The 11,965-nt window shown below is 53.0% G+C and overlaps 1 protein-coding gene across 1 annotated transcript; it reads right to left on the reverse strand.

Moving 5' to 3' along the window:
- Positions 1–580: 580 nt before the first annotated feature.
- On the reverse strand, positions 581–11,764 carry Cyp2s1 (cytochrome P450 family 2 subfamily S member 1). The gene is made up of 9 exons (XM_013363405.4): positions 10,994–11,764; positions 9,786–9,951; positions 7,876–8,025; positions 7,125–7,285; positions 6,860–7,039; positions 5,804–5,945; positions 4,544–4,731; positions 2,265–2,406; positions 581–2,119 (listed from the first exon to the last, which is right to left on the reverse strand). Exons 1-9 carry the CDS (start codon positions 11,168–11,170, stop codon positions 1,911–1,913), a joined length of 1,515 nt encoding a protein of 504 aa, XP_013218859.2. The 5' UTR covers positions 11,171–11,764; the 3' UTR covers positions 581–1,910.
- Between the last annotated feature and the right edge of the window lie 201 nt (positions 11,765–11,965).

Genomic DNA, 11,965 nt, shown 5'->3' on the forward strand with positions numbered 1-11,965 from the left:
TCTTTTAATTCTGTTACATCACTGTTTTGTGCCACCTCTGTACAACTTAAACCAATAAAGTGATAATATCATGGAAAATGCTTTTTAAAAAGGAAATATTAACTAACGACATACACTTTGAAGTTTTTAGGTGAACGGATGCCTGTAACGTACTTGGAGACATTTCCCTGAGCTGGATGCTCAGGTAGGTTAAAAAAAATGTCACAATCTAACAAAAGGCCTGGGGGAGAACCCTGGACATAGCAGATGCTCAACTCCTTCCACTTTTGCTGCATGTTTAAAAAACTGTCACAGGGGTTGGGGACTTAGTTCAGTGGTAAAATCCTTGCCTGGTATGTGAAAGGCCCTGGGTTCAATCCCTGGCACTGAAAAAAAAAAAAAAAGTGGATAAAAAACTGTCATAATAAAATGTTGGAGGATTTGCACCCACCCAGGGATGCAAAAATAATAATAAAAATTAATTTAAAATATTAAAATGCTGAGAGAGGGAATGTCCTTAATGCTTAGGCATGCATGTTCAGTTTTTTCTGGGATTTGTCTTAAAATAACTCAAGAGTGACAGATGAAATAAGGCAGAAAGTTGACGGTACTCTTCTATTTTATTACAAAACTTGTTTTGGTTGCTGGGAATCAAACCCAGGGCCTCCTGCATGTGGAAAACTTTCCTTAGATAATTTAAGAAGTAAAAAGATGCCTTTGGTTTCCTTGTGAAGGGACGGCCACACATGGGTGGTGGAAAAGGACCGTGGAGGAGGGTCTGGGCGTTGATGCCTGCATACATCTGTTTTCAGACACTTCTCAGGGTTTGAATCCATCAGCTTTGGGCTTTCCCTGGCTGAGCAACCGGCCATCAGCCCCAGCCCTGTCCCTCCCCTTCCCTCCCCTCTCAGCCCCACATCTGGTCCTGATGTCAACAGCCAGGGTGGGCGGTGACCATGTTTTTCAGCTCCCGCCCAACCTCAGGGGAGGGGTGAACTCCCTCATCTCCACCCCTTACTCACTAGGACAGTCACACAGGCACAGTAGGCCCTGCCCTGGGCCAGACCAGGGGCCAGAGACAAACTTTTATTGCAAAATGGAGACCTTCAAGCCACAGAGAGGTCAGGTCTGGCCTCCTTCCTGGCACTGGGGGGGTGGGACCTGGACCCTGCTTGGACATCTAGCCCCTTTCCAGGGCCTAATGGGGACTTTGACCACAGAATAGGGGCTGTGCGTACGTGCGTGTGTGGTGGGAGCAGGTGAGAGTCCTCTGGTGTCCAAAGTCTGTGTGCCTAATTGCAGATCAGAAAATATTTGTATTGGAGAAAATTTACTGAAAGGGGTACTCCTAAAAGGGTGTCCCTGAGGGACAAAGGTATGGAGCTGGCTGGGGACTGTGCCTCTGTAAGAACAGTAGGTCTCAGTGGGAGCCAGGAAGGTGTCATGCGAGGGCTGGCTGGGTGGATCAGTGGTTGGCGTGTGTGGACAGGGGTGCTTATGAGCCTGGAGGGAGATCACGCAACGGAGCATACTGGGGCTGAGGACAGGACACCCTGACTGTGGCATGACCCGGGAGATGCATTTTGCTCTCTGTGGCAGGCACCCAGAGATGGTGGCACGGGTGTGTGAGAGCTGTGAGCATGGTGGCTGGACTCCGACATGCGGGTTGAGAGTCCAGGGAACCGTGGGTTGGCATGGGCTGCTGGGTTAGCTGGACAAGTGCTTGCATTTCTGCAGATAGCAGTGGTGGCCCTTGTGGTTGAGTATGAGCATGTGGCTGATGCCTTGGCAGCAGCACAGGCCACTTATCTGTGAAAATTCCAGAAAACATATGTGTAGGGAGGTGGGAGCCCCTGCAGTGCAGGCTTGTGGCTCTGGAGATACACCCTGTCCATGCACGCCACCGAGGCGGGCAGCCTCTTTCCAAGTGGCTACCTCCGCCCCAAGCTCCCTCCTTCTTCAGCGGGGTGGACCTGCAGCTGGAAGGCGGGTGGGATGTTGAAGAGGCCACTGACAGCTGGCTGGAGGCTCAGGGTGCTCAGGGGGCCCGGGCTCTCCAGAGAGAAGGCCTGTAGGATGGCAGCGAAGAAAAGGAAGAGCTCCGCTCGCGCCAAGCCCTCGCCGAGGCAGACGCGCTTACCTGGCAAGAAGAGGAGACGGGGTTCAGACAACTCTGTTCACACCCGGGCTCCCGGGGGAGCCGAGGATGAGCTGGGGATGCAGGGCTGCCCTAGTAGGCACTGACAGCCGTGCCAGCCAGGGCCAGTGGTCATAGCAGCAGATACCTAAGGAGAAGGGCAGGAACGCCTCATGCTTCTTGAACTGTCCATTCTCATCCAGAAAACGGTGTGGGTTGAACTCCTCTGGCCGCTCAAAGACTTTGGGGTCATGCAGGACGGAACCAAGGACAGGGAAGATCTCAGTGCCCTGAGGGGAAATAATAAAACTGCAAGTCCCTCACTATCCCAGGCCACCCAGTTCCCCAGTGCAGAATACAAGTCTGGAGAGCCGGGGACACCGTTCACAAAGTAGTATGCCAACTGCTGGGTGTGGTGCATGCCTGTAATGCCCGCAACTGGGGAGGCTGAGGCAAGGGTGACTCAAGTTCAAGTCCAGCCTGGGAAACTTAGCCAGACCCTCAGCAACTTAGTGAGACCTGTCTCAAAAAAAAAAAAAAAAAAAAAAAAATTAAAAGGACAGGTGATGGCTGGGTCGGGGCATGCTAGTAGTTCCAGTGACTCAGGAGGATGAGGAAGGAGGATCATAAGTTCAAGGCCAGCCTCAGAAATTTATCAAGGCCCTAAGCAACTTAGTGAGACCCTATCCCAAAATAAAAAAATAAAAAGGACTGGGTATGTAGCTCAGTGGTAAAGTGCCCCTGGGTTTAATCCCCAGTACCCAAACCCAAACCAAAAACACCCAACATTAGCATTAATGGCACTCACACATGCTACCTCACATATCTAACAGGAACATGTACTCACATGCACATACATACAAAATCTTTGAACAATCCTAGGAGGCAGGTAGGAATATCATTCCTGTTTTAAGATGGAGAAATTCAGGCCCAGAGAACTGAAGCAGTTGCTCAAGGTAACCATTTAGAGAGCTTGGCAGAGCTCGTTAGTTTTCCTTTGTTTTGAATCTTTGGGAGTGTGCTGCGATTCAGCCGTGCCTGTCTAAGCCACCATCTTACAGGGATGAAGACAAGGGGCAGGGCTGTCCATGAAGTCTCCCCCTGTCCAGGTTCAGAGAGAGTGGCAGCCTCTCAGGTGAGTTCCCAGGGTTGTGCAGTGGAGGATGAAGGCAAGGAAGGGAGCGTGAGGAGAGGGATGAGACTTTCTTAATTGATGGAACCCAGGGTGCTTTAACACTGAGCTACACACCAGCTCTTCTGGTTTTTAATTGATAGACAGCATCTCTCTAAGTTGCCAAGGTTGGCCTTGAACTTGTGATCCTCCTGCCTCAGCCTCCTGAGTTGCTGGGATTATAGATGTGCACCGCTGTGCCTGGCAGAGGAGAGACTTTCTCTGTCAGGGAGTCTAGCTAATGGGGACCGAGTCCGGAAGGTGAGAGGGTTCCTGGAAAAGGCCAGAAAATAACAGAAAAGCATTGAACACCAGGTCACGTGAGTACAAGGGAAAGGGAGGTGGGGGAGGGCAGGCACACATAGAAATAGTTAAAGCATAGATTCTAGTTTCAAATCCTGCTTCCCTGATTGCAAGCTGGGTGACCTTGGCAAGCCTTCTAACCTTGCAAGCTCTCAGTTTCTTCGTCTGTGAATTGGGCATGGTAACTGTAGACAGTTGTTTTGGAGATAAAGTAAGACATAAAGCCAGGTTCAAGGGCACACATCTGTAATCCCAGTGACTCAGGAGGCTAAAGCAGGAGGATATCAAGTTCCAGGCCAGCCTCCTCAACTGAGATCTTGTCTCAAAATAAAAATAAAGAGGGCTGGAAATATAGCTCAGTGATAAAGTGTACCTGGGTTCAGTCTCTAGTACAGCAAGAAAAAAAAAAAAAGGAAGAAAATAATACATATGTAAAGTACTCACAATCCCTGACACAGCAGATCCTCAAGTGCTAAAACCTATGATTCTTGTTATCATTATATTGTTGCTGTCCTATATAAAATGCCCCCCATCCTTACCACCAAGAGCTGCTTTGATGTTTATTAGCATTATATTAGGACTCTAAATTGATACTGTTAGAGTTCTAAATTTAGAAGAGGGGTATATTGAAGGACAGAGGACGAAGAGATTTTTCCAAGGTCCCAGTGGCTGATTTCTAACACCGCGGATTTGATTCTACACCAAGCAGCAACTGCTTCAGGGTTTTGCATACATCGCCCCCTAGTGGCTCTGGGTCTGAATTTCTCTCCAACAAAGGGGCAGAGACTGAATGGACTGAATGGGAGACACTGTATGTCTGCAGCAGGGTCTGATGGACAGACAGACATACATTAAGATCAAGAAAAAGACACACCATTAGCAACTCTCCTAGCAACAGACTCAAGCCCCAAGGGCAGAGACAACTACTGGACCTTGGCTGTCCATAAACCCACCTGGGGCAGGATGTACCCGCGGAAGCAAGTGGTCTTCGTGAGGGAGTGGGGCATCCCCATGGGCACCAGCGCCAGCAGCCGCTGTGCCTCATGCAGAACTGCATCTGTGTAAGGAAGGCGGGCGCGGTCCCCCAGACTTGGAGCCCGGCCAGTCCCCAGTTCCCGTGTCAGTTCCTCCCGCACACGCTCTGCAAGCCAGAGAAGGGGTGAGGGGTCAGGGGTGGGGTGGAACCCTGTAATCTTCCTTTTGGAAGCTGTGGTAACTGGGGTAAGGCTGGCAGGGATGGTGGGGAGGAACAGCTCCCCAACTTCCCTGAGCCCAGGAACCCACACATCCTCTGTGCTGAACATTTAATTTCCCATTAAGAGAGGATACTATTATCCATCTCCATTTCCCAGATGAGGAAACTGGGAGCCCGAGTCACTTGCCTGATGTCACAGCTAATTTCACCAAAGCCACCAGGCCCCGAGTCTCTTCTTCCAAGTCAGTCCCCACGCCACTGATCCGGAAATGCTGGAATTCCTTGGCACTCATTCCCAGCCCTGCCCCTTACCCCCAAACACCCTCTATCACTGTGGCAGTTCGGCTCTGGCCCATGCTCTGATGACCTCACATTTTTAATCTACAGCCCTGACTTGTACATCTTGTGGTCTCCTGGATCCCTCCTCCTTGGTGGCTGCAGACTGCTCAATTTATTCCAAACTGGCTTTGCTCTCTTCCTTGAGACCAGCTCCTTCGTCATCCTTCCTGTCCCCAGCTCAGGGTGGGCCCTGTCTCCAGCCAGAAACTGGAGCCCGTCTCTGCGTATCTCCTTCTCTTGTTCTCCAGACCCATCGATTCTGCCTCCTCTTCCTTCTTCACAGCCTGGTCCAGCTCTGTCCTCCCTGTTCAGGTCCCTCTCCTGCTCCTCCGGTTCCTGGCATCCTCTCTCACCCTTTATAATCTACTTCTTCAGGCAGAGCACAAAGGATTTTTCAAAAATGCAAAACAGACCCTGCGTTCCCCTGCTCAAAATTCTTTCATAGCTCTCTGTGGCCAATGATCCGGGCTTACAACGGACTACCAAGGTGACAAGACCCTGCAGATGTCTCCCGCCTGGTGTGTCACCATGCTCCATACTGTAACTGGCAGCCCCCAATTTCTCATAGCTCAGGGGCCCCAAATGCTCATTTTTGAGTCCACGCTCTGGCTCAGCCTGCACATTTCCCCTCTTAAGTGCATATTCTGTTCCGAGGTTAGCTGGTAGAAAAGGATCTTACTTTGGACCTGAGGATGTTTCAGCAGGAGCAGGAGGGCGTATCGGACAGTGGCACCTATCGTCATTGTCCCAGCAAACAACAGATAAGTGACCGTCATCAGCAAATTCTTCTCATTGAATTCCGTGTTTGGCTTTTGTTCCTCCTGGGAGAAACCAGGGAGAGGGGCTCAGAGAACACAGGCTGTGGGAAATAGAAGTCCAGAGGAGTCAGGTTTGGGGTGCAGCACAGCAAGTTAAAAGAACGGTCAAAGATTTTACATAAACATTTGGGAAAAGTGGAGAAGTGGGGAGCTGACTTCCAGCCCTTTTTGTATTTTGTTTAGAGACAGGCTCTCACTAAGTTGCTTAGGGCCTCGCTAAGTTGCTGAGGCTGGCTTTGTACTTCTGATCCTCCTGCCTCAGCCTCCTGGGCCCCTGGGATTACAGGAGTGTGCCATGGCACCTGGCTATAATTTTAAATTGTAAGGACTCATCATTCAGTGATTGTAATTCACATAAAACTCCCATCCAGTGTGAATAGGGGGAGTGTGTGTGTGAGGGGTGAAGAACTGCTGGGGACAGGACCTGAAACAGGCTGAGGGAGGAATAGAGGTGACAGGCAAAGGGACAGAGACACCTGCACTAAAGGCATTCTGAGGGTGGGGGTGAGGGGAGCCAGGGAGAACAACACACAGAGGCAGACAGAGACAGGGCTGGGGATATGGCTCAAGCGGTAGCGCGCTCGCCTGGCATGCATGCGGCCCGGGTTCGATCCTCAGCACCACATACCAACAAAGATGTTGTGTCCGCCGAGAACTAAGAAATAAACATTAAAAATTTTCTCTCTCTCTCTCTCTCTCTCTTTAAAAAAACAAACAAACAAAAAAAGACAGAGAGCCAAACAGACAGACAGATGGAGAAGAGGTGTGCATACACATGCAGGGACACATAACACAGGGACCCGCAGAGAGACACACAGATCCAGTCGAGATCCCCAGGCACAGTTGGCCCAGGGGGCCAGCCAGACCACCAACCCCATTTAAGGCAGATTCATGCATCCCTCCCACTCCGTCCCCACCTGCGCCATCTTGAGCAGGAAGGCATCCACAACATCTCGAGCGGGTCCTGAGCTGTCCAGGCTCCCTCGGTGCTGTTGCACCTGCTGGGCTGCAAAGGTGGCCAGGGTGCCCAAGTGCTGGAGGAGCTGTGTGGGGGGGCCTGGCAGGGGTCGCAGGAGCCAGGAGAACATCTCATAGGTCTGTGGGTGGAAGAACAGCTGGCTCTCAGGGGGCTTGGCAGGAACTTTTGGGGACAGTGGCTGGAGAGGCATCCCACACACTTACCTGGCCCCATGGGGAGCTGATCCCCAGCAGAGTATCACCAGCGGCCTGGATGATAGCCTGAAACTCCTTGTCCTTATAGGGGAAGCGGAGGCCAAAGGTGAGGGAGCAGATGACATTGGAAGTGGCCTGGGCCAGCAGCAGGGAGGGATCGAATGGACGTCCTGGGGGGTGTGAAGGGCAAGGGAACTAATATGGCACTTGGCAGACCCCTGAATACAGAGTGGAGGGCAGGCCCAACTAGAGAGAAACAGATAGGCTGTGCCTGTCATTCCAGTAACTTGGGAGGCTGAGGCAGGAGGATCACAAGTTGGAGGTCAGTCTCAGCAATTTAACAAGATGCTGGGGAACTTAGTGAGACCCTCAGCAACTTAATGAGATCCCATCTCAAAATAAAAAAAAAAAAAGAACTGGGGATGTAGCTCAGTAGTCAATCCCTTCAATCCCTAGTATAAAAAAAAAAAAAAAAGAAAAAGAAAGAAAAACAGGTGAATGGATAGAGAGACAGAGAGGATTACACACAAATAGAGGAAGACGGGCAGAAAGAAACAGTGGCAAAGGGAAAAAAGAGGGATGGAGGCCCCCAAAGAGGGAGGTGACAGCATCAGGGACATAAGAGATTTGTGACACCTCATGAGGCAGCAAGATGGAAAAGAGTGGAGGTAAGCAGAGACCCCAGCCCAGCCCCAAAGCCCCAGGCTTCCCCCTTCTCTCCCGACTCAGCCAGGCCCTTGCACTGACCGCTCCCTCTGACCTTCTGTTTCCCGGAACGCCTCCACCAGACACTGGACCTCCGCCTGGATCAGCTCCTCGCCTTCTCGCTTCCCCATGCCCAGGTCCCGCAAGGCCAGCATGGTGAACTTTCTGAGCTGCTTCCATCGCTCCCCGTTGGCAAAGAAAACTCCTGTGTGGAAGTCTGGACTCAGGAAGGGACTGTCCCTTCCCTGCAGGGAGGTGCCCCCAGATCCCTAACCTAAATCCATACCAGCCTCCCTCAGGCATGAAGACTCAGTAGGTGCTCAGTAAATGCATAGATAAATGGGATGATCCAGGCTCCTTTTTTAAAAAAAAAATATTTATTTTTTAGGTGTAGATGGACACAACACAATGCCTTTATTTTTATGTGGTGCTGAGGATCCTACCCAGGTCTCGCCCGTGCTAGGCGAGTGCTCGAGCGCTCTACTGCTCTACCGTTGAGCCACAATCCCAGCCCCAAACCAGGCTCCTTTTGCTCTGTGATTAACCAGGGTGAGTAAAAATTCCTTCCTTCCACCTGTTCACCTTCTTTCCTCTTCCTCCCACCGGTCCATCCTAGCAGATACAGAGCACCATTGAATCCTCTGCCCCACAGTTGGGAAGACAGGAAGGATGGGACTCAGCTCTCTTCCAAACTGGAGTCAGTATCTCTCCTTCCCCATCTCAGTGCACCATCTATCTGGCCCCTGCCCTGGTCAGCTGGGGTCCTCTCTGGGCTCCCAGCCTTCAGTTCTGTCCCTCTGCAGTAACCAGTGAACCTGGATCACAAAGTCAAGGTCAGCCTGGGCAACACAGCAAGATGCTGTCTCAAAATGAGAAACAAAAAAGGGTTGGGAGGTAGCTCAGTGGTAAAGCACCCCTGGGTTCAGTTCCAAGTACCAAAACTAACTAACTAACTAATTAATTAATTAAAATACTGCAAGGTCTCCAGGAAAGGCTCTGGTGTGACTCAGGCCCCCCACGAGCAGGGTCTCCTGACCTCTCAGTTCATTACTCATGGCCAGGCTTCTCTCACTTCCTGCCCCTGCCAACCAGCCTTTGGACCTGCTGCTCCCTCTGCCTATTTGCCTCTCAGGACCTCTGTTCTAGGTGAACTAACTCCACTTACATTCCAGCTTAAATGTCACCACCTCTGAGAAGCTGTCCCTAAACCCTCGCATCTCACCCCCTGTACAGGGTCCTGAGTCCAGCTCTGAAAGCTGCACTTAAATATTTGAGAAGGCTACTCCCTTCCCCCATTGTCTCATTCCAAGCCCCCTCTCTCACACTGAGAGGACACTGCATCTGTCCCATACAGGGCAGGCATGACGGGTTGTCAGTGCTTTTGTACAATCTTGTACAATCTGCCTGGAACACCCTTCCCTCTCATCCTGAGTCCCAACCCAGACATCTTCTCTTCTGGGCCCATTTCTTGGATGTTCCCCACTCCATAGTCCAAGTTAGGTTCCTTTTTCTGGATTCCTATAGTCCCAGGGCTTCCCCCCAGGACAGCCTGGGCCTCCCCATCATGGCCAACCCCTTTGAGTTGACATTGTCTGGTGACATCCTCACTAAGCCTGGGTGCTCTGGGGGAGCAGGACAGGGGCTATGTCACCGGCTGAGCAAAGCATGGGTCACCTCCTTCTGTCTTAACAAGGAGGATACTTATACTTTCTGTATTTTGAGTGTTCGCCAATCAATTCCAGAGCCTTGAAAGTTTTCCCAACCTGGAGCTTCACTTGGGTCCGTGATTTAGTAACTGCACAAGGCCCCATCTTCTTTTCCTCCTTGGGACAACCCTCTGTGATAGGTACAATTCTTGTCCCATTTCCCAGAGAAGGGAACAGAGGCACTAAGCCACATGCAAAAGGTCACGTACCTGTAAGTGGGGGCAAGACCCAGCAGCCCCCCACTCCTCTCATGACTCACCATGACCATCAAAAACCTGGTCCAGCGTGGCCAGGGTTCCCCGCCCGCTGAATTCCTCCGCTTGTCCTCCCAGGGCCTCCTGCACAGCCTCATGCCCAACCAGGACCACCACTCTCCGCCAGGGGCCCAGGTGCACAGTGAACACTGGCCCATACTTTTCACTCAGCTGGGGGCAGAGCAGAGAGGGAGAGGGGGTCAGCTGCTGTGGGGCCCCGGACTGCCACTGTCAGCCAAGGGGCCTCCATCCTGATGGAACCCAGTCCTAGGAGGAGCCATCTGGTCCGGTACAAACCAGGAACTTGTCCCCTCCCCCCAAGCAGAAACAGCCCCTGTCAGAGGCTAGTTCTCTTTCTGCACCAGGCTCCCAGGCCCCTTCCTCCCAGATCTCATCCCCCTACTTCCTGCCAGACCCTAACCTCTGACCCTGGGACAGTTCCAAACTAGTTTTGAGCTACAGAAGTGCACCCTCTCCCCCTTCCCTTTCCATCACTACTAAAACCTCAAATTCTAGGGCAGATATTGTTAAGCGCTGCCCCTCCCCAGACGCCCACCCCCTTTCTATGTCCTCAAAGTCCCTCAGAATCCTCTAGGATGGGGAATCTCTTCCCACCCCATCCCCTGAAGGTTGGGACTGCCTCCCCTTCTTCCCACCAGGTCCCAGGAACTCAGCTCCCTCCTAGCGGCTGCCCCCGTCCTCCCACACCCTATGTCTCTGCAGGCAGATTCCTTCAGCCTGAGAGGCCCTCTCCTCGGAGCCCGGAGACCTCCGATCTCCCTCCCCCTCCACAGCACCCTAGAGACCCTCGCTTCCTTCTTCTCATCCCCATTCAGGACACTTCCTCTCCTCCGGGGACAAGCCCAGTACCACCAGCTGCTACTTTTAAAGGCTCCATCCTAACCTTTGGTCCCTGGCCACCAGCTCCCCAGCATTCTGTGGGGTCCTCTGCCCTGGAACCCCTGCTTCCTAGCTCTCACCCCCCTCCAGGAATCTGGGGGCTCTGCCCCTCCCAGCCTGGTCCCCCAGCGAGGATACTCTCTCGGGGGTACCCTTCTCCTTCTCAACCCTGGACAACCTGCTCCTGTCCTCCATCTCGCAGGGCATCCTAGCCCCTTTGCTCTGGGATACTCCTGGGACACTCGAGAACCCCTGTGCCCTGGCACACAGAGGACCCTCCACCCGCGGCCAGGTGGCCTGCGCCGCCCCTCACCTGCAGGAAGCCGGAGTACAGCGCCCCGGGACGCAGTTGCAGGAGGTTCCCCAGCAGCGGCAGCGGCGCGGGCCCCGGGGGCAGGTGGCCTCGGGCCCGGGTCCAGGGCAGCGCCAGCGTCAGCAGCAGCAGCAGCAGCAGCGCCAGCAGCAGCACCCAGGTGCTGGCCGCCTCCATCTCGCAGGTCGCCTCTTCCTCCTCCCGAGGCTTCCCGAGGCTGGGTCAGTGAGGGGCGGGAGCCAGGCGGCTTCCTCCCTCAAGAAATCAGGCGGAGGCGGGTGGGGCAGCAGCCTATCCCCTCACCTGCTGGTTGGCTGCTCTCCCCGCGGTCGGATCTCTCCGGGGCCACCGCCGCCGCCGCCGCCTGAGGTTGGGAATGTACGCAGGAGCCGATCTCCCAGGTCTCCTAGTTTTTCCCGGGCTTCGGGGTTGGCGGGGCGGAGAAAGCACCCTGGGCCCCAGGTAGGGCGTCAGCAAACGCGCAGAACCTGCGGGCCCAGAGACTTTGGCTGCCTGTAGGCGGCCACACCTCGCGCCGGGCGGCGACCTGGCGCAGCCCTCCAGGGCTCCTACCTCCCTCCGCATTGTTATTGAGTGTGCGAGCGTGCGTGTGTGCCTGTGCTGTTATCTGAGAGCCTCCAGCATCTTGATGAACTTGGAAGAGGGACTTGACCTTCAACGATGAAGAATCTGCGGTCAAGAGGTCGATTACTTGCCTAGCTTGGGCCAGGTCCTGGTTTCACTCCCCAGCACCCCCAGAAAAAGGAGGAAGAATCTGTTAGCTCAAGATCATGAGGCTAAATGACAGCTAGTATTTGGACCCAGATCAGTCTGATTCATTGATTCATTCACTTAAAGGCATCTTGCATAATGGTTATGGTTAGGAGCTTGACAGCCGGAGTCAGACTACTTAAACTCACAGCTGAGCTTTTCTGTGCATTCACTCTTGTACAATAGGGCTAGTTTTCAGAA

The sequence above is a fragment of the Ictidomys tridecemlineatus genome, chromosome 15 (genome assembly GCF_052094955.1).
Source record: "Ictidomys tridecemlineatus isolate mIctTri1 chromosome 15, mIctTri1.hap1, whole genome shotgun sequence".
NCBI lineage: Eukaryota > Metazoa > Chordata > Mammalia > Rodentia > Sciuridae > Ictidomys > Ictidomys tridecemlineatus.

Bases quoted from the DNA above. Each gene is read 5' to 3' on its own strand.
- Cyp2s1 (XM_013363405.4), bottom strand. From the start codon at position 11,170: ATGGAGGCGGCCAGCACCTGGGTGCTGCTGCTGGCGCTGCTGCTGCTG. The intron at 9,952-10,993 runs GTGAGGGGCGGC...CTCTGCCCCCAG, and splicing joins TGTACTCCGGCTTCCTGCAG to CTGAGTGAAAAGTATGGGCC. The intron at 8,026-9,785 runs GTGAGTCATGAG...ACTTCCACACAG, and splicing joins CCAGGTTTTTGATGGTCATG to GAGTTTTCTTTGCCAACGGG.